Below are 21,866 nucleotides of genomic sequence, written 5' to 3'. Positions count from 1 at the left end.
TTTCCTGTCAGTTTCACAAATAATGACCGCCCGAACTATCTGTAAAAATCAGACCCGTATAAACTTTGCAGAGCATCCATTTCATGTCCACAAATGCTACTTTGTCAATTTTCATCCCAAAACGTACATAGAAAAACACTTAGTGAGATACTGTTAGGTAACAGGTGTAAACAGTCGTCAATCATGTTTGTTATCAGGCGGCATGGTAGCACAGTGGCTAGCACTGTCACATCACAGCTCCAGAGTCTCAGGTTTGATTCCTAGCTTGGGTCAATGTCTATGTGGCGTCTGCATGTTCTCCCCATGTCTGCGTGGGTTTCTTCCGGATGCTCCGGTTTCCTCATACAAGTCCAAATACGTGCAGGTTAGGTGGATTGGCCATGCTAAATTGTCCTTAGTGTCCAAAAAAAAAATGTTAGGTGGGGTTTCTGGGGATAGGGTGGAGATGTGGGCTTAAGTGGGGTGCTCTTTCCAAGGGTTGGTGCAGACTCGATGGGTCAAATGGCCTCCTTCTGCACTGTAAATTCTATATCTATGATTAACAAGAAAGCAACCCAGGCTGTTATTTTAATGTAGTAATATCAGAAGACCATCTTTCAGATGAGGCATTAAACCCAAAGCTCCATCTGCCCTCAGGCATTTTCCAAGGTATTATCTTTCAAAATTTGACACCAGGCGTGAAATACAGAGATGGGAAAGGAAACAGGGAAAACAAAGGCAATGGGCTGGATTCTCCGTTTCAGCGGCTAAGTGCCGACTGAAGCGGAGAATTCGCAGACGTTTTACGCCGAACCCGCACCGATTCCGGGACCGGTGAGGGGCTAGCAGCGGTGCCGAGTGAAACACCTGGCTCCCGCGCTGAAAGGCGGCCGGAGAATGGCCGGGTCCATGCATTATAAAATTCAGGCATCACCACCTAATACAATTCAACAGGGGGGGGGAGAGAGAGAGAGAGAGGAGAGAGAGAGAGAGAGAGAGAGAGAGAGAGAGAGAGAGAGAGAGAGAGAGAGAGAGAGACAGAGAGAGAGAGACAGAGACAGGACTTGATGCAATTTGGGATATGTGCAGTATTTTTGAATGAGCTCAAGTTTACAGAGGATGTAAGGTGGGAGGATTGCCAGAAGCACACTGGAATCCTCGAGTCTACAGGTAACAAAAGCATTGATGATGGTTTGAGCAGATGAGCAAAATAACTTTATTGGCTGTAAAGCACTTTGGACCACGGTGCTATATAAATGCAAGTTTTGTTTTCTTCCTTTAATAAACATTTTCTTTGTTTTAGCACAAAGTAATCAACACAGAACCTTACCAATGTTGGTTGGTGCAGTGTGCTCATGCGCATACTGATAAAACTTCCTCGCTGCCATGGGGTTCATTTGGACAAGAGTGACACATCGTTCACACCATACCTCCTCAGGTTGATTCACAGGAAAGAAGGAGTTAAATAAGAGATTAACAATACGCCTGGCAACTGGTCGAGAATCAAGCTCCAAACGAGCTAGAAGATGCTCCATAGGGCAGATTTTCCAAAACTGTTAAATTGGAAGAATAACAAAAGTATTCTCATTAATATCTGTCAAATGCTGTCATAATTATAATCATACCATCAATTTTCCAACATTTTGTATGGGTTTTGTGAATGACAGTTAAATATATGGGTGTCAGTGTTTCTTGTTCAAATCTCTTGAATGCATGCAGAAGATAAAGCTTGGAAAGAGAAAAATAAATTTTAAGCCCATTAAGTCTTTTGATTCCAAAGCTGATGGCATTCATCATGATGGCTGAGGGCATTTAAAAGTTTATTGGATAAGCATATGGATGATAATGGCATAGTGTAGGTTAGATGGCCTTTGGTTTTTGACTTCCCATGTCGGTGCAACATCGTGGGCCGAAGGGCCTGTACTGCGCTGTATCGTTCTATGTTCTATATTCTATTGTACTCAAAGTATTTAATCACCTATGGTAAAGTTGTGCAAACTCACTCTCCTTGATCCTCATGGTACCACAAAGTTTGAAAAGCTAAAATCGAACAAGGGATATGAGAAAATAGGAGAAGGAATAAGCCATTCATCCCTTCAAGCCTGCTCTGCCATTCAATATGATCATGGATAATCTTCTACCTCGACTCCACTTTCCCAAACTACCCCTGATTCTTTTGGTATCCAAAACTCGGTCAATCTCAGTGTCAAATATACTCATCGACAGCCTCCACAGCCCTCTGGGATAGAAAATTCTAAATACTAACTATTCTTCCAATGAAATCAATACTCATTTAATTCCTAAATGGTCAACAGAATACAACCTCCCAGCGTTCATAATACCCAAACTAAAATATATTAAATTCTTAAAGGTTCAGCAATCAGATAATGTTTCATTATTCTAAACTCCAGGGAATATCGGTTTAATCTATCTAGGAAACTGTGAGTGTTATGGGCCAGGGTTTAGAGATCCCCAAAGTGTATCATGGAGTTCACCTGACCCACAACTTTTAATAGATTGTGGTTATGGGGAGTGCACAAGCACACTTTTCAGATGTGGTGCCACAGAGATCTAAAGTACTTTTAAATTAAAACAAATGTTTATTTATGAAACCAGTTAATACTTTATAAACCCACAGTAAACATCTTAACAACTATGAACACCAATCATCCCCACAGATACAATATTCTATAAGTAACCCTGAATCTTTCCTTGCAACATCCATAAGACAAAAGACCCTTTTTAATCAGGTTTAAATGCTCTGAGAGTAGCTATAACTGTTAAATTAGAAAGTGATCTGAAGACATTCCTTTCATTCAGAGACAGACCAGAATTACACCTTGTTTCTCTGGATGCAGCTCCCAATCTACAAAACAAAACTCTACACACCCTGTAGCTGCCAGCCCAAAACGAAAGTGAAAGATAGCCAGCCCAGCACCACCCATGACATCACTGCGCTATTCGATAAACACCTATTTTTTAAAGGTACATCCAGTACAGCTATTTAATAAACACCCAGTTCTTAAAGGTTCTCTCGCATGACAGTAGTGAACTTTCCTTGACTTCCTCTCAGACAAGTATATCCTCCCTTAGGCAAAACTGTCCACAGTACTCCAGGTGTGGAATTTTATTTCTTGTTTGATAATATTTCTGTGGCCCTGGAATTTGGTAAATAGTTCATGACATCTACTTTGTTTTAGCCAAATTATCTTCAATCCCGAAATAATATGTATCCATTTTCATTCAAATAGAGTTAATGACAGGGCAGCACAGTGGCGCAATGGGATAACCCTGCTGCCTCACGGCGCCGAGGTCCCAGGTTCGAGCCCGGCTCTGGGTCACTGTCCGTGTGGAGTTTGCACATTCTCCCCGTGTTTGCGTGGGTTTCGCCCCCACAACCCAAAAGATGTGCAGGGTAGGTGGATTGGCCACGCTAAATTGCCCCTTACTTGGAAAAAATTAATTGGGTAGTCTAAATTTTAAAAAAAATAGAGTTAATGACGTCAGGTCTTATACAAAGCTCTATAATGGCAGAAGTCCCTAATTTCTAAAAGCAAAGAGTTGAACCCGAGGTTCAGCTGACTAGCTTATTACTAAACAGACTACTATTACTGGAAAACATATAAACATAATTTAAAATATAATTCTTTGTCCAATGAACTGTAATTTTGTTGTACTGTACTATATTCCTGACTTTGGAATGAGTTACATTTTACTTGCGCAATATTTTTTGGCAACTCTGAAGACAAGCAGTTATTGCTCTTTCACATTTGAAGCCTTCACTTTCCGATTAATCTTACCTTTGCAGCTCTGACAGCTTTAATTTTCAACAGCATGTCAACGAAGGCTACTCTGACTTTTTCTGAGTTGTCATGGAGACTGTTTTTCAGTCCAGGAAGAAGTTGCTCCAACAAAGGGTGGCTCATTCTATTATCCAAAGTAACTGGTAAACACTGCAGAACAGGAGGATGGCACAGAATATTTTCACACAAGATAGAATTGTTTGGCTATATTAGAGGTTGAGACATTTGTATTTACCATTGTGCAATTAAAATGACTGCAAATTCTCAAAAATATTTTAGATATAAAAAATGCTTGTGGCATCTCGTAACATGATCAATTTAGTAATGCACTCCCATGTGAATTTTGATGAAATTTCAAAATCCTGGAGTTTCCTTATTGTTGAATTAAACGGCAAAACAAGTACCAGGCTGAGAGGTTGGTTTGTGTGCAATTTCAGGTAAAAAGCCATACTGTTAAAACTAATACTTAGGAGGTCTATATAAAATTGCTTCCCTTGCATCACCAAGCCATGATTAGCAGGTCAGGACAGTCGGGGGGTAGTGCTGCTGCCCTCGGATGACACAAGTTGGCTGACAATTATGCTGGCTCCAGTATAAAGACGAGTCTGGGAGAGGTGCAGATACTTTGATTTTTAAAGCTGGGAGCTCAAGCTAAAAGGAAACTGGAAAAAAATACCCTCTAATACCTTAAAGACAGAACAACGAACATCAGCAGAGCTTATATCAGCAGACAGGTCACGGAGCACTGTGGTTAGAAGGTCTGTGAGAATGGAAGGGGGTATCATTTCCCAGTAATTTCCAGCAATTCTGCACACACCAAGCACACCAGTAGAGCGAACCAGAGGTTGAGGGTCTTCCAGAAGATTCTACAAAAGGAAAAAACGAAAGTATCAAAATATTATTTGATACTGTAATACAGGATTGCCACTTCGGTGAAGAGTTAAACCTAAAACAAACACAATACACGCCATCGTGATCATCTGGGAAAAAAAACTCAATCTTCTTGAGGCCCATGTTTTGTCCATTTGTCAGGTTCCTCACGTCACCACAATAAAACACTTTACACCCGCTCATCATTACAATCAGCATTTTTTTAATATAAATGTTTTTTATTGGGTTTTTGAACAAAGTATATTTACCGTTTTGTACACAGGATAAGAGATATATATATATATATATACACACACACACACACACATATTGAAGAGAAGAGCACACCCAAACATACCAAAGAAAAGAAAATAGTAAATAATACAATAAAAATATAAAATAGAATAACTGGTAGGGTATTGTGCACCAGCTCAACAGCAGCAACTCTGTACACCTGGCAAAATTATTTACAACACATAAGTGGGCGACTGTTGGTTGGGGGGGGGGGGTTATTGTATCCCGTGCCTTCCTTCCGGCTCTTATTTCCTTCCCCCCACCTCCCTGGTTCTCCTCTCTTATTCCCTGTCTCTTCCTTCTCACCCTCATTAACTACTATTTTACTCAAGAACATGCTGACTGTATACATGGAGGCATTTTAAGAGTCGTCAAATTAAAGAGTAACAACAGGACTGAGCATCAGCCATGACCAGTTGTAACTGTTTCAATTTGATATTAAGTAAATTAAAGTACCTCCTGACTGAAACGTTAAACAAACTGATTTCTTTTTTTTTTAAATTTACCGTGCCCCACCGTGCTGCCCACAAACTGATTTCTTTAGATTAGTTATTATAGTTGTTTGATAGTACAGAACTTGAGTATTTCTGAAAATAAAAGAGGCATGCTGTCAAAGCTTTTCATCTTGCATACATCAGGGTACAATTAAAGGTATACCAATTGTAATGGGAACAACAATTCATAATGAACGCGAGGAGAGAGTTGATTTGCTGGCAAGTGGACTCTGATTGGTAGAGGCATTACCATGGAGAGTGCACCAAGGAACAGTTAACTGCCATGTTTTTGTTTGAGTGCAAGTCGAAATGTTTTAATAGCATGTCTCTCTCCCCCGGGCAATATAATAACTATACTTACAAAAATTTCCTCAAACTGCCTTTGGATTTCAATGTCTACTTCTTCATTGGATAGCCCAGGGTCTCGAATCGGAAATGCTTCGACAAAGAGAATTGCAGCATTTGCTCGCACTTCAGAATTTCTGGCCTTCAAAATAAAAAACAAATTTGAGTGAAATAAAAATGGAAAATAGTGGAAATACATGGAAGAACAGATTCTGTAAAGTATGGAAACAAGAATAGCACGGTGTCACACCATACCTCCAAATACAGAATCCAATCGTTTTTGCATATGGTAAACAACAATGGTCCCATACAGAACACACAAACTCCTACTTTATCAGTCTTGGATATTTTCCTCAACTTCTACTTTCCCTACCATAATCATCTTTCAACCCATTCTGCTATATGGTCACTAACTACCTATGCCATGACCGTTGTCAGGAGTCTCTCATGTGACACCTTTTCAAAGGCATTCTGAATGTCCATGTATATCACATCCACCGCAATTGCTATTTTCAAATCTTTCAGGTATATCTTCAAATAATTTTTTAATGCTGATTAAACACAGCGTTCCATTTTGAAATCTGTACTGACTTTTTTTTTTAAGCACAGTAAGAAGTCTTACAACACCACGTTAAAGTCCAACAGGTTTGTTTCAAATAACTAGCTTTCTGAGCACTGCCCCTTCCTCAGGTGAATGAAGAGGTAGGTTCCAGAAACATATATACAGACAAAGTCAAAAATGCAAGATGATACTTTGAAGTATCATCTTGCACTTTTGACTTAATCTATATATATGTTTCTGGAACCTACCTCTTTGTTCACCTGAGGAAGGAGCAGTGCTCCGAAAGCTAGTGATTCGAAACAAATCTGTTGGACTTTAACCTGGTGTTGTAAGATTTCTTACTGTGCTCACCCCAGTCCAATACCAGCATCTCCACACCATGACTTTGTTTGAAGTTATGTTTTCTGTCTACATTATTTTTTTAATGTTTTGTTGAAGCTGTCAAAATCAATAGTACTCACTGGTGACCTCGAAGAAAAATATCTCGCCATTTGTGGCATTAGTTTTCCCTATCCTGCTGTCAATCTGAATCTGTCACAAAGTTAAGAGGGTCTCCAGACATCAAATAACAGTAATATTGTTATACTGCAGAGCAAGCAGCCAATCTCATTTAGCTATTCTCAGAGACAGTAAATTAGGATGCAAAATGTAGTGATCATCCCTCATTTGTAATTAAATTTTACAGAAAACAAAATAAATCTGGCATACACTGACATTAAAATAAAAACTGCCCTATTAAACTGAAAAAATCCCAACATTTTTTCAGGAGAGAAATTTGATATACCACAAATATAAATTAGTTTCCCAGGGCCAGAGAGTGTTTTCAGCAGTGAGGATGAACTTATTATAGCATCAAAAATCCCCTTAGACCAGAGTCAACGAGACATACATTTTTCATGGGGTTTTACAGCGTGGCTTAGAGTAAAAGGGCCATTTCTTACCAGTTTAGTGATTGCTAGTTGATTACAATCGGAGAGGCTTAAATGGTACACTATGGCAAATGTAGAATCATTGTTAGCTGTGGATTTCTGGAATTCTGCATTTAACTGTGCATGCTGTTAGTTCAGAGGCGCAATGACAGAAATATTGACAGCTTTGCAAGATCCAGGCCATTGTTTACATCATGGTGCCAAAGAATTCTCATAGAACTCAATTAACATGATCAAGAAGATGCAGTGATCTCAATTTAACGAATAAGTTATATTGAAAATGTAATGGTTAAAAAGAATACCCCTACCCCTCAACAATGGGGCAGATTTCAGTACAGGGATTGGGCTGTTCATTGTTGCTTTAGGTAGCATAATACTGGACAATAATGTAAACATTTGCCATGTTTGTTCTTTGTAAAATTCAATTTATACTATTTTACAAAATCTTTCAATATAGTAAATGGTCCACATCTGTTAAAATGTTTACCTTACAAAATATCTCTTTGACATTAAAATAAAGTCTCAATAACTTATTTCAAAACACTGGGTCAGAATCCTGGAACTCCTTTCGAACAGCAGTGTGGGTATACCAATACCACATGGGCTCACCACCACCTTCTCATGGGAAATTATGGATGGGCAATAAATGCTGGCTTAGACATCTATACCTGTATCCCATGAAAAAATAAATTAAAAGTACCTTTAGTCCTCTCCACAGAATAGGCTGGTATAGCCGATGCAGCATTTCATCAACCCCCTGACGTAGTTTTTGCTGATGAAAGTAACTTAACAACTGTAAACATGAATTCACACATTGATGAGTGTTACAATTTAGGCTTCTCTTACAATATTAATTCATGCTTGCAGCAAAAAGCAGCTTCTGTAATCAGGCCAGTATGCAAATATTTAAAAAGCTCTTTACGAGACTTCCGGTGGCGGCGATGACGTAGGAAGCCGCACATTTGGGTGCTCCCGTTTTAAACGGACTTTTCGGCTCTTTTTAGAGCCCAAAAAGGAAATTTTTCGACGTCTCCCGGTGGGAGGTGTGCTGATCGACTTTCCCCACAGTCCATGACTTGAACTCGGAGTGGAAAGGGGGGAAAAACGGCAGCAGCTCCCCAGAAAAAACAGGGGAAGGAATCCAAGATGGTGGCCGGCGGAGCTCCAGAGGAGTGGAAGCAGTGGGCCCTGGAGCAACAAGCTGCTCTCCTGAGCTGTTTTGCAGACTTCAAGGCTGAGGTACTGAGCTCTCTGCAGGAAACAAACAGAAGGCTCTCGGAGATTCAGACGATCCAGGGTGCTGCCATCAAGGAGTTGCAGACGCAGGCCACTGAACGAGAGGAGGAGGCCGGGATCCTCGTGAGTAAGGTGGAGGGACACGAGGCACTCCACAAGAAGTGGCAGGAACACTTTGAGGAGCTTGATCACCGCATGAGGCGGAAAAATCTGCGGATCTTAGGCCTTGCGGAGGGGCTGTAGGGGTCGGACCTGACAACCTACGTGGCTACGATGATGAACTCGCTAGTGGGGGCTGGGTCTTTCCATCTGCCCTTGGAGCAGGAGGGAGCACACAGAGTACTGGCCAGGAGGCCTAAGGAGAATGAACCCCCGCGTGCGGTGCTGGTGAGGTTCCACCGGTTCAGTGATCGGGAGTGCGTGCTGCGCTTGGCCAAGAAGGTGAAGAGCAGCAAATGAGAGAATGGGGTAGTACGGATCTACCAGGATTGGAGTGCGGAGGTGGCTAAGCGGCGGTCCGGATTTAATCGGACGAAAGAGGTGCTTTACAGGAAAAAGATAAAGTTCGGAATGTTGCAGCCTGCGTGCCTGTGGGTAGCTTATTCGGACCGGCATTATTATTTTGATTCCCCGGAGGAGGCGTGGGCCTTCGTGCGGATGGAGAAACTGGACTTGAACTAGGGGTTGGGGGTTGTGGGGTCGGTTGTAATACTTTATTGCTGGATTCTGCTGTTGCTGTGTTTTTTTTTTGTACTTTTGCAATTTTGATACGGTTATTTATGGGGGTGTTGTTCTGTTATTTTTTTTTGCTGTGGGGCATTGTTTGAGTTTTGTATCTTGCGGGGAGGGTTGGGGGGGGTTTGTTGTATTCTATGTCGTGTTGGTGGTATGGAGTGGGGCTGGTATTTGGGAGCTGCGTCAGAAGGGTGTGGTGGGGCATTGCGAAAGCACGGGCTTTCCTCTGGTTTCCCGCGCTGCGGGGCTGGGGGGTGGAGACGATGACGGGGGGAGGCGGGGCCGTAACTGGTTCTTCCCCGCGCTGGAGCGGTGCCTGGAGGAGGGATAGATTGGGGTATGATCCCACTTTGGGATGGGTCGGGTTATTGGCGGGAGTCTCCGGGGTTAGCAGAAGTTAGCTGACCCACGGAAGTACAATGGAGGACGGTTCGCGGCTAGGAGGGTTCCTAGCCTGGGGGGGAAGGGGAATACCGGGTTGCTGCTGGTAGGGTCAGGAAGGAGCTGGTGGGGACTTGGGGGGACTGAGGTGAGGTGTTATCGCTGTGGGGACTGAGTCGGGCAGGGGGTGCTGGCCTGCGGCGGGCAGTCGACGGGCTATGGCTAGTCGACGGGGGAGGGGGGCGGGACGCCCTCGGATTCGGTTGGTCACCTGGAATGCGAGAGGATTGAATGGGCCGGTGAAGCGGTCGAAGGTACTTGCTCATCTGAAGGGGCTAAAGGCAGATGTGGCAATGCTTCAGGAGACCCACCTGAAGGTGGCGGACCAGGTCCGTCTGAGGAAGGGATGGGTGGGGCAGGTTTTCCACTCTGGGTTGGATGTGAAGAACTGGGGAGTGGCAATTCTGGTGGGGAAAAATGTGTCGTTTGAGGCATCGGAGGTGGTGGCGGATAAGGGGGGTAGGTATGTTATGGCTAGGGGCAGGCTACAAGGAGAGAAGGTGGTACTTGCGAGTGTGTATGCTCCAAATTGAGACGATGCGGGCTTTATGAGGCGTATGTTGGGACGGGTCCCGGATCTGGAGGCGGGGGGGTCTGATCATGGGGGGAGGGGGGGGACTTCAATACGGTATTGGATCCTTCACTGGATCGGTCCAGCTCTAGGACGGGTAGGCCGGCGGCGGCCAAGGTACTGAGAGGGTTTATGGACCAGATGGGTGGGGTGGATCCATGGAGGTTTGTGAGGCCGAGGGCACGCGAGTACTCTTTCTTCTCCCACGTACATAGGGTCTACTCTCGGATAGACTTCTTCGTGGTGAGTAGGGGACTGATTCCCAGAGTGGAGGAGGCCGAGTATTCGGCCATTGCAATCTCCGACCACGCTCCGCATTGGATAGAGTTGGAGATGGGGGAGGTGCGGGACCAGCGCTCGTTGTGGCGGTTGGATGTGGGGTTGTTGGCGGAGGAGGTATGTTGGAGGGTCCGGGCAAGTATTGAGGGGTACCTCGAGGTGAATGATACGGGGGAGGTTCAGGTGGGGGTGGTCTGGGAAGCCCTGAAGGCAGTGATTCGTGGGGAGCTGATATCCATCCGGGCACACAGGGAGAGGAGCGAGAGGAGTGAGGGATAGACTGGTGGGAAAGATGCTGGAGGTAGACAGGAGGTATGCAGAGGCACCAGAGGAGGGACTGTTGGGGGAGAGGCGGAGCCTGCAGGCTAAATTTGATTTGCTGACCACTAGAAAGGCGGAGGCACAGTGGAGGAAGGCATAAGGGGTAGTGTACGAACATGGTGAAAAGGCGAGTAGGATGCTGGCTCATCGCTCCGCAAGCGGGATGCGGCTAAGGAAATTGCTGGAGTGAGAGACAAGAGTGGGAATGTGGTGCGGAAGGGGGTAGAGGTAAATGAGGTCTTCAAGGACTTTTACGGGGAACTGTACCGGTCGGAGCCAACGGGGGAGAGGAGGGGAATGGAGAGGTTCCTCGACGGGCTTTCTTTCCCGAAGGTGCAGGAGGAGCAGGTGGAGGGGTTGGGTGCGCCGATTGAGCTGGAGGAGCTAGTTAAGGGGATCGGGCAGATGCAGTCAGGGAAGGCACCGGGGCCGGATGGGTTCCCGGTGGAATTTTATAAAAAGTTTGTGGACCTAGTGGGCCCCTTGCTGGTGCGGACACTTAATGAAACGTGGGAAGGGGGGACTTTGCCCCCGACGATGTCGCGGGCGCTGATCTCGTTCATTTTAAAGAGGGACAAGGACCCCCAGCAGTGTGGTTCATACAGGCCCATATCTCTCCTCAACGTGGATGCCAAGGTGCTGGCAAAAATCCTGGCCACCAGGATAGAGGACTATGTGCCAGGGGTTGTGCACGAGGACCAGACAGGTTTTGTGAAGGGAAGGCAGCTGAACACGAATGTGCGGAGATTGTTGAATGTCATCATGATGCCGGCGATTGAGGGGGACGCAGAGATAGTGGTGGCATTGGATGCAGAGAAGGCCTTCGATAGAGTGGAGTGGGGGTACTTATGGGAGGTATTGGGGAGGTTTGGATTTGGTGAAGGGTTCATTAGATGGGTACGGCTGTTATATGAGGCCCCGATGGCGTGCGTGGCCATGAATGGGAGGAGGTCGGAGTACTTCCGGCTTTACCGAGGGACCAGGCAGGGTTGCCCCCTGTCCCCTTGTTGTTTGCACTGGCAATCGAGCCGCTGGCGATGGCTTTGAGGGATTCAGAGAGGTGGAGAGGTTTGGTGCGAGGTGGGGAGGAACATAGGGTGTCGTTGTATGCCGATGACCTGTTACTGTATGTGGCGGACCCGGTGGGAGGGATGCCGGGGGTGATGGAGCTGCTAGCTGAGTTTGGGACCTTTTCAGGTTATAAACTAAATTTAGGCAAGAGTGAGGTGTTTGTGGTGCACCCTGGAGACCAGGAGGAAGGAATTGATAGGCTCCCGCTTCGGCGGGCAGGGGAGAGCTTTAGGTACCTGGGGGTGCAGGTGGCCAGGGACTGAGGGACTCTTCACAAACATAATTTCACCAGACTTGTAGATCAGATGGAGGAGGAGTTCAAGAGGTGGGACATGCTGCCATTGTCGTTGGCGGGGAGGGTGCAGTCCGTCAAAATGACGGTGCTTTCGAGGTTCTTGTTCCTCTTTCAGTGCCTGCCCATCTTTATCCCCAGGGCCTTCTTTAGGAGAGTGACTAGCAGTATTTTGAGCTTTGTGTGGGCACATGGGACTCCGAGAGTGAAGAGGGTGTTCCTGGAGCGAGGGAGGGATAGAGGCGGGCTGGCGCTGCCCAACCTTCTGGGGTACTATTGGGCTGCCAATGTGTCAATGGTGCATAAATGGGTGATGGAGGGGGGAGGGGCAGCGTGGAAAAGAATGGAGATGGCGTCATGTAGAGGTACGAGCCTTGGAGCAATGGTAACGGCGCCGTTGCCGCTCTCCCCTAAGAGGTTTACCACGAGCCCGGTGGTGGCGGCAACCCTAAGAATCTGGGGACAGTGGAGACGGCATAGGGGGGAAACAGGGGGCTCGATGGAGGCTCCATTGGGTGGCAATCATCGGTTCATCCCAGGGAACAGGGATGGGGGATTTAGGGGGTGGCAAATGGTGGCCATCAGTAAATTGAGGGACCTGTTTATTGGCGGGAGGTTTGCGGGCCTGGGGGATAAATTTGGGCTTCCCCAAGGGAACATGTTCAGATACTTGCAGGTAAAGGCGTTTGCTAGGCGACAGGTAGAGGGATTCCCTTTGCTGCCCTCGCGGGGGACAATGGACAGAGTGCTTTCGGGGGTGTGGGTCGGAGAGGGGAAGGTGTCTGACATCTATAAGGTAATGCAGGAGGTGAAGGAGTCGTCAGTGGAGGAGCTGAAGGCTAAATAGGAGGAGGAACTCGGGGAGCAGATAGAGGACGGAACTTGGGCGGATGCCTTGGAGAGAGTCAACTCTTCCTCCTCATGTGCGAGGCTTAGTCTCATCCAATTTAAGGTGCTGCACCGGGCCCACATGTCCGGGACTAGGATAGGTTCTTTGGGGGTGAGGACAGGTGCACCAGATGTTCGGGGAGTCCAGCGAACCACGCCCATATGTTCTGGGCATGCCCAGCACTGGAAGAATTCTGAAAGGGGGTGGCGGAGATGGTGTCGAGGGTGGTTGGATCCAGGGTCAAACCAGGGTGGGGACTCGCGATTTTTGGAGTTGCGGTAGAGCCGGGAGTACAGCCTCGAAAGGGGCCGGTGTCCTGGCCTTTGCGTCCCTCGTAGCCCGACGAAGGATCTTGCTACAGTGGAAGGATGCGAGGCCCCCAAGTGTGGGGACCTGGATTAGTGACTAGGCGGGATTTATAAAATTGGAAAGGGTCAAATTTGCCCTGAGAGGATCAATACAAGGGTTCTATAAACGATGGCAGCCTTTCTGGACTTCCTGGCTCAAAGATAGGTATCTTGGTCAATAGCAATTGGGGGGGGGGGGGGGGGGGGGGGGGGGTGTTCCTTATTGTAGTTTCTTTTATGTAACGTAATATTGTGTTAATTTGCGTTGTTGTTAAAATGCTGTGTTGTTCATGGAGGTGGGGAAAATGTTTATGATTGCTAATATTATTGTTATTTTTTGTATTTTATTATGGTTCGTTGTTGTATAAATTCAAAATTTTTCAATAAAAATTATTTTTAAAAAAAGCTCTTTACGTAATGAGAATAACATAATAATCGGTATTAATAATAATCTTTATTATTGCTACAAGTAGGCTTACATTAACACTGCAATGAAGTTACTGTGAAAATCCCCTACTGCACCTATTCGGGTACACAGAGGGAGAATTCAGAATGTCCAATTCACCTAATAGTATGTCTTTCAGGACATGTGGGAGAAAACCGGAGCACCGGAGGAAACACACGCAGGCATGGGGAGAACGTGCAGATTCCGCAGTGACCAAAGCGGAAATCAAACCCGGAATCCTGACGCTGTGAAGCAACAGTGCTAACCACAAGAGAGACGATCCTTATAGTCCTGGGGTATACACTGGAAATAGCCCAAGATACAAACTCACAAGGCCATCAGAGTCATTGAAGCATAGAGCATTGACAGATAACCACATTTTAGATATTGGCCACTTTGGGTTCATTAAATATATAGTGACCTCATTCTCAGCCACATCTGCATCAGTCCCAACATAGGCAACATATTTAAAAAGGATGCTGGTTTGCGCAGAAAAGAGTTTTGAATTCAATAGGAGTGGTTTTTGATAGTAAATAAGAAATGCTTGAGACCTGGTGCGCGATTCTCCGCTGCCCAGGCCGGGTGGGAGAGCCGCTCTGGCACCCCCCGCGATTCCCCCCCCCCCCCCAAAATGGCGTGTCGCGTTTTACGACACACCGCTTGGAGAATCGGGGGTTGCCGTTTTTCACGACGACCCGTGATTCTCCGGCACGGATGGGCCGAGCGGCCTGCCGTTCCCAACCTGTTCACGCCGGCGGCAACCACATCTGGTCGTTGCCGGCGTGAACATCGCGCGAAAGGTAAGTTTGGGGCCTGTGGGGGCGGAGAGGGGCTCGAGCACCACGGCTGTGCTCGTGAGAGGACTGGCCCGCGATCGGTGCCCACCGATCGTCGGGCCGGCGTCTCTAAGAGACGCACTCTTTTGCTTCCGCCGCCCCGCAAGATCAAGTCACCACGTTTTGCAGGGCAGCGGAGGGGAAGACGGCAACTGCGCATGCGTGGGTTGGCACCGGTCAACCTGCGCATGCGCGGCTGACGTCACCTAGGCGCCGCCGGCCACGGCATTCTCGGCGCGCCGCCTCGATGCCAGCGTCAAGGCCCGGCGGCCGAGTTCCCTGCAACGCCGCTCCTAGCCCCGGGGGTGGGGGGGAATAGGGGGCGAGGAGCGGCCTCCGACGCCGGCATGAAATACTCCGGGTTTCACGCCGGCATCGGCCATTGCGGAGAATTTCACTCCTGGAGTTTTTGCCAATGTTTAAGAGAACCACAGAAACGGAAAAACCACAAGAAAAAGTAATGGCCATTGGCAGAACCAATTAATTTAACCCAATGAGAAATGACTCGCACTGCAGTAAGATTTTACTTCACTAACATAAACTGAAGTTAACGTATTGACCAAATGCAGGACAGAGGCACATGACTTTTGTGAGGCAACTAAGTAAAACATTAAAAGAATTCACCACTCGTGTCAAGTCGGCTATGCAATGCAGAAAGCAAAACAAAAGAGGAACATTTATTACAAGCATATGAAAGTTTTACCAATGTTTCAATTATAATCTGTTACTGCATCAGTAAATTGATTGATTACAATTCTGAGGAATTATCCAGAAATTTTTCCAAAAACTACAGATTACAAATCCAATCCAAGATTACTTAAAATTGTACATACCTCTCGCACTTTAGAGTGGACTGGGGAATTCTTTGGAAGATAAACTCCATGATGCATAAAATCCTGGATACAACTGTATTCAATAGTCTAAGGAAAGATAACACATTTTAGGATTATATAATCGCCTAATTAGATTATGTAAAGTGTAGATTCAAAAAAGGCGTGTGATAAGTGAATGGCACGGTTTTTCTTCTCCACATAACAATTATAAATTATTGTTTTCGGACAAGCAACTTCCGATAACTGGGTCACCTTTGAATATTTAAATAGTTTGCAACGATGAATGACGGGCAACTTTTCCAAGTGAATTGGTTAGTCACGAGCGTAGTTGACTGCAGTGTACCTCAAATGGCATCCGTCCATCTTGGGAAACGGGGAACTGCATCCCAATTGGCGATGGAGATGAACATCGCCAATCGTGTCTGTCAGGCCAATCACAAGTGAAAGTCACTTCCGCAGCTGGCACAGATGAATAGCACGGTCAGAGATCAACTGATGTTTCTTTCTTCTGATGGGCTCTCTTTTCTCTCACCTGGTCATTTACTTGTTCTCTGCTTTTTCCATGCCTTTCCTGACTGCTCGTCTCCAGGCATTCCGGTCAGCAGCGAGGACTCCTCATGCATCACTCCGTTGCCAATCAACTTGAGATCTTACATTGCAGAAGTGATGTGGAGATGCCGGCGTTGGACTGGGGTGAGCACAGTAAGACTTCTTACATTGCAGAAGTGAGCAACCTGTTGATCCCATGTTGCATAAGCCCTCAGAGATGTCCTCCCTCAGTACAGCAGTGATATTCTCAACCAGTAATGCAATTCTCCCATCCTTTATACATCCCCCTCTATTCCACCTGAAGTCTGGAACGTTTAGCTGTCAATCCTGTCCATCTCTCAACCAAGTCTCGGTAATATCAACATCATAGTTCCAAGTACTAATCCAAGCTCTAAGTTAATCTGCCTTAACGGTTATACATCTTGAATTGAAACAATTGCACTTCAGGCCACCAGTCCCGCTGTTTTCAGCAACTTCTCCCTGCCTGTTCTTCCTCTTAGTATTGCTGGCCTTAGTCTTTAGCTCTCCCTCAGCTACTTCACCTACTGCTCTGGTTTAAACCCTCCTGAGTGACGCTAGCAAACCTCCCGGCCAGGATATTGGTGACCCTCCAATATAGGTGCAACTCGTCCTTCTTGTTCAGGTGCCCCGAGATCCCAATGATCTAGATCTGAAACCCTCCCTCCTGCACCAGCTCTATAGCCACGTGTTTAGCTGCACTATCTTATTTCTGGCCTCATTGGCATGTGACACAGGGAGCCATCCCGAGATTGCAACTCTAGAGATCCTGTTATTTAAACTTATTACCTGACTTCCTGAACTCCCCCTGCAGGGCCTCCTCACTCTTCCTGCCTATGGTGTTAGTACCAATGTGTACCACGGCCTCTGGCTGTTCATCCCCACCCTTCAGAATGCCCTGTGCCCGTTCCGTCATCCTCAATCCTGGCACCAGGGAGGCAACAAGCCATCCTGCAGCCTCTTTCACGGTCACAGAAGCACCTTTCTGTGACCATGACTATAGAGTCCCCTATAACTACTGCTCCCCTGAACAACAGAGCCAGGCTTGGTGCCACCGCTCTCGATGCTGCTGTTGTTGTCCCCTGATAGGCCACTCCCCACAACAGTAACCAAAACGGTTTTCTTGTTTGAGAGGGGGACAGCCATCGGGAACTCCCGCACTGACTGCCTGCCCCTTGTAGTGGTTGTCCATCCATCTGCCTGTACTTTGGGTGTGACCATCTCTTTAAAACTCCTATCTATTACACTTTCTGTCATTTGCATAGGCCTAAGTGCATCCAACTGCTGCTCCAACCATGTGATCTGTGAGGGGGTGACGAAGATTAAGGAAAGCTGGGAAGGGAAGCTGGAAGGGAAGATAAATTGGGAGTATGGAATGAGGTACTTGAAGGGTAACTGTGAACTCCACGTATGCAAGGATGAGCCTGCTACAGTTCAAGGTCGTACACAGGGTACATATGACTCGTGCAAGAATGAGTGGGTTCTTCCAGGGGGTGGCAGATGAGTGCGAGAAGTATGGGCGGGGACCAGTGAATCACAAGCATGTGTTTTGGGGGTGCGTAAAATTGGACAGATTTTGGGTGGGAATGCTGTCGTCCTAGCAAGGATAGTGGAGGAAGGAGGTGGAGCTGGATACTATGGTGGCGATATTTGGAGTTTCAGAGAAGCCGGAGCTCATGGAGAAAGACGGCCGATGTTGTGGTCTTCGCTCCCCTGATTGCCCGGCGACGGATCTTACTCACCGAGGGAGAATTCAAAATGTGCAACTTACCTAACAAGCACTCTTTCGGTACTTGTGGAAGGAAACTGGAGCACCCGGAGGAAACCCACACAGTCACGGAAGAACATACAGACTCCGAGCAGACAGTGTCCCAAGCCGGGAATCGACCCTGGGTCCCTGGCGCTGTGAAGCAAATGCTGACCGCTGTGCTATCGTGCCAGCCAGGACCAAGTAAGGCTGGTACAATTCCTTTCCTGAAGGATATTAGTGAACCAGATAGCGTTTTTATAACAAATGATGATGGTTTCACAGTCATCATTGTGGAGACTAACTTTATAATTCCAGATTTTATTAAATTTCTGATTTCCAGCTGCCATGGTAGGATTTGATTCCATGTCCCCAGAGAGTTAGCCTGGGTCTCTGGATTACTAGTCTCTATTACCATTACACCTCATACACTCCACTCCAATATAAGTTATGACGTTGCATTTCTAGCAGGTGGTTGAGCAGGAAATAAATAATCCTGATAACTTCAACAGAGTATGACAGAAACTGTAAGAAATTACATTATCTGAATATTAAGAAACTAAGAAAAGTATCCCCAGCTAGAGTGGATAAGAGGATATATTTTTGATTGCAGACAGTGAGGACTAGCTTGTGGGCTTCATCCCTGGGACTGAACGAGAACAACACTCACCTTCAAAAATACTCCAGATGCCTTCTTCCAAGCTCTAAAATAAACTTCAGCTATAAAGGGCATGATGGACCTACAGGAAAAAAATTCAAGCACAAGTTATGTCGCTTAAAGTGAATCAAGGCAGAACAATATGACAAAAAGGAAAACACTACGAAATGTTGCTTTACCAAAATACAACATTTAAAGCAAGAACTTTTAAGTGTTGACGGACTGATTCTCTGCTTTACATCTCCAACATAGAGTAACATGACAAACCCAAAGTTCACACGCAGTCCCGAAAGATAGCCATGCTACCTTACTACATTTAGGGAAATCTCAATATTTGAATATAAGTAACTATAGAGCTAAGTCTAGGCACTTGCCTGCGGGAAAAACAATCACTGTTGCACATCAAAATAGAACAGTGCAACAAGAGAGCACATTAGCTCCCTGGTTTTAGCCATTCTAAAGTGTCCAGATTAGGATTAGATTATAATGTCACACATCAAATAAAATAATATGATACACAGACTAAACAATGATATACGGGCAAGCAATGCAAGGGCGACACGGTGGCAGTGCTTAGCACTGCTGTCTCACAGCACCAGGGACACGGGATCAATTCCTACCATGGGTGACTGTCTGTGTGGAGTTTGCACATTCTCCACGTGTCTTCTGGGTTTCCTCCGGGTGCTCTGGATTCCTCCCACAGTCCAAAGATATGCAGGTTAGGTGGATTGGCCATGCTAAATTGCCCCTTAGTGTCCAATGGTACGGTGGGGTTACGGGGATAGGGGTGCAGGGTTGGGTCTAGGTAGGGTGCTCATTCAGAGCGTTGATGCAGACTCGATGAGCCAAATGGCCTCCTTCTGCACTGTAAGGTTTCTATGAAATGAGCAGGGCATTACTTATTACTGATTAACCAGCTCTGTCCTACAGCCAAGTTTGCAAAGACAAATAAAAGTAATTTACTAATTGATCAGAACTCCAGAATATCTAATATTATCTCCCTCGGTTTAAATATTCATCATTTTTTTTTAAATTGCCAAATGCAAGATCACTGCACGCTTAAAATTAATTCATTCACATTCCAATATTTAAACTAACTTTTGCCGTAACCCCCAAACCTCCCAAATTACTTTGCTCATACTTAGGAAAGTGGTGCAGCTGGTTCTTAATGGTGCCATGGATCATCTTGATGAATTCCACATCCCAGCTAAACAAAAAACTTAAAAAACGCCTTCCCTAAAAAGAAAAAAGGAGCAATGTCAACTCACAACTGAAGAAAAAGACTGGAAATGAAGTGCATTTGCATACAGTTTTATAGAACCACGACTTTACAGCCAATTAAAGACTCTTGAAGTTTGGTCTTGCTCTGATGGAGGAAACGTGAGTTAATTTGCTGTTGGTGGGTTTTGGTTCTGATGAAAGGTTATCGATCTGAAACATTAACTCTGCTTCCCTCCACAGATGCTGCCTGCCCTGCTGAGCATTTCAAGCATTTTCTGTTTTTGTTGGTCTGAGTGTTTTTCACAGAATATCAGTGACCAGATAATCAGTTTCTTGATGTTGATTTGAGCAATAAATACTTGCTGGGACTCCCCTGCTCTTCTTCAAACTAGTGCCTAGCAATCTTTATATTAATTGGAGTCGGATTAACCCAGGCACTGTCGAACACGGGGGCACGACCCGTGGCAGAGCCGTCCGACGCGGAGCTTGCGGTCGCACAAATATGCGCGCAACAGGACTTAATAAGTCCTGTTGTTGCTAGGCTGTCAAAAGACCGGCTGTTACTAACACTGGCTGCAAGCGGCCTTCAAAATGGCCGCAAACAAGTAAAAAAAACTATGTGGCCACACTGCGCATGCATGCAAGATCATTGGCACGCACGCAATAACTATGCGCACCAATGATCGGGCACACATGCGCAGTGTGGCCGCTTTTTTTTAAAACAAGCTCGGCGAGGGGGTTTTATTCATTTCGTTTTTTTTTTCATTTATATTATTCATTTTATTTATTGTACATGTTCTGGAGGGGGTTATTTGATAAAATTTTGCAGGAAAGAAAATGCAGAACTTTGGACAGATGGAGACTCCATGCTTTCCGACACTGGAAGGCTTCACCTTCATCCAACAGGTTCCATTGGAGGAGCGTGTGCGAGGGCCAAAGAGACCTAAAACCATTTCCTCCATTTTTGTCAGCAGCAAACAAGGTAAGAGAAAATGGTGGGCCGCGCAGGTCATCCCGTGTGGGATGCGAAGGTAGGCCGATGTGGGTCGCGAAGGCAGGCCGGCGTGGGTTGCGAAGGCAGGCCGGCTTGGGTCGCGAGAGCAGGCCAGTTGGTAAAAATGGGTCCCTGGAAAAAAAGCTTGAGGAACACTGGATTAACCTCACACTTGAAAAACAGCATCTTCAAAGTACAGTACTCCCTCAGTCCTGACCCAGAGATTGGTACAAACTGAGCCATGGCTGACATAAAAAATGTACCCTACACTGATATAACCCTTAAACAGCCATAAACATTTATATGAAATAATATACATTTTAATAACCATCATCTTGTTTGGCTGTATATAAAACAACTTTTCACTAATATTTAAGTTATGAACATCTGCTACTTTGCAATGTTTAGGTGATAGAACCATACCAAGTAACACTTCTTGAACAAATGTAATGAATAATAAAAGCTAAACTATTTTAAGCTTATTATTGAATAAGCTGGTTATTGATGCATCAGATTAGTTATCTGTATTGTACTGCTGAGGCTAACAGCACATTGGTTAGCACAGTTGCTTAACAGCGCCCAAGGACCCAGGTTCAATTCCCGGCTTGGGTCCCTATCTATGCGGAGTCTGCACGTTCCCCCGGTGTTTGCGTGGGTTTCCTTTGGGTGCTCCGGTTTCCTCCAACAAGTTGCAAAAGACGTGCTGTTAGTCTAATTGGACATTCTGAATTCTCCCTCAGTTTACCCAAACAGGTGCTGCAGTGTGGTGACCAGGGCATTTTCACAGTAACTTCATTGCAGTGTTAATGTAAGCCTATTTGTGACACTAATAAAGATTATTAAAAGATCAACATTTTTCCTAAACAACTCCACTGAAAACTGGAACCATGGTAGAAAAACCAGGCAGAGGTGCATCGTATTAAGAGTGAAGCTGTTGCCTTATGGTCAATTTCAAGACATTCTTGGTTGTCTTTTAGTTGACTACAGGATAAGTTAATGTTAACCTATTTTCCTTGAAGTGCAAAACATCCAAATATAAACGACTGCTGCTTACAAATTAAGTGCTTATTTGAAAATGGAGCATAAAATTTAAAACAACAGCAAAGG

The 21,866-nt window shown here is 45.7% G+C and overlaps 1 protein-coding gene across 7 annotated transcripts in view; it reads right to left on the bottom strand.

The window, feature by feature from the left end:
* ncapg2 (non-SMC condensin II complex, subunit G2) overlaps positions 1 to 21,866 on the bottom strand; it is a 147,981-nt gene that overhangs the window by 83,391 nt on the left and 42,724 nt on the right. For all 7 annotated transcript variants that reach the window (XM_038798367.1, XM_038798366.1, XM_038798370.1 and 4 more), the window contains 8 exons: positions 19,686 to 19,780; positions 18,557 to 18,626; positions 15,573 to 15,659; positions 7,977 to 8,069; positions 5,802 to 5,927; positions 4,469 to 4,648; positions 3,780 to 3,932; positions 1,310 to 1,532 (listed from right to left, as the gene is read on the bottom strand). In XM_038798367.1, the coding sequence (XP_038654295.1) occupies positions 1,310 to 1,532; positions 3,780 to 3,932; positions 4,469 to 4,648; positions 5,802 to 5,927; positions 7,977 to 8,069; positions 15,573 to 15,659; positions 18,557 to 18,626; positions 19,686 to 19,780 (1,027 nt within the window). The remainder of the gene's footprint in view (positions 1 to 1,309; positions 1,533 to 3,779; positions 3,933 to 4,468; positions 4,649 to 5,801; positions 5,928 to 7,976; positions 8,070 to 15,572; positions 15,660 to 18,556; positions 18,627 to 19,685; positions 19,781 to 21,866) is intronic.

This window comes from Scyliorhinus canicula, chromosome 5 (genome assembly GCF_902713615.1).
Source record: "Scyliorhinus canicula chromosome 5, sScyCan1.1, whole genome shotgun sequence".
NCBI classification, from domain to species: Eukaryota; Metazoa; Chordata; class Chondrichthyes; order Carcharhiniformes; family Scyliorhinidae; genus Scyliorhinus; species Scyliorhinus canicula.
This window is presented reverse-complemented; position numbering and strand designations above follow the sequence as displayed.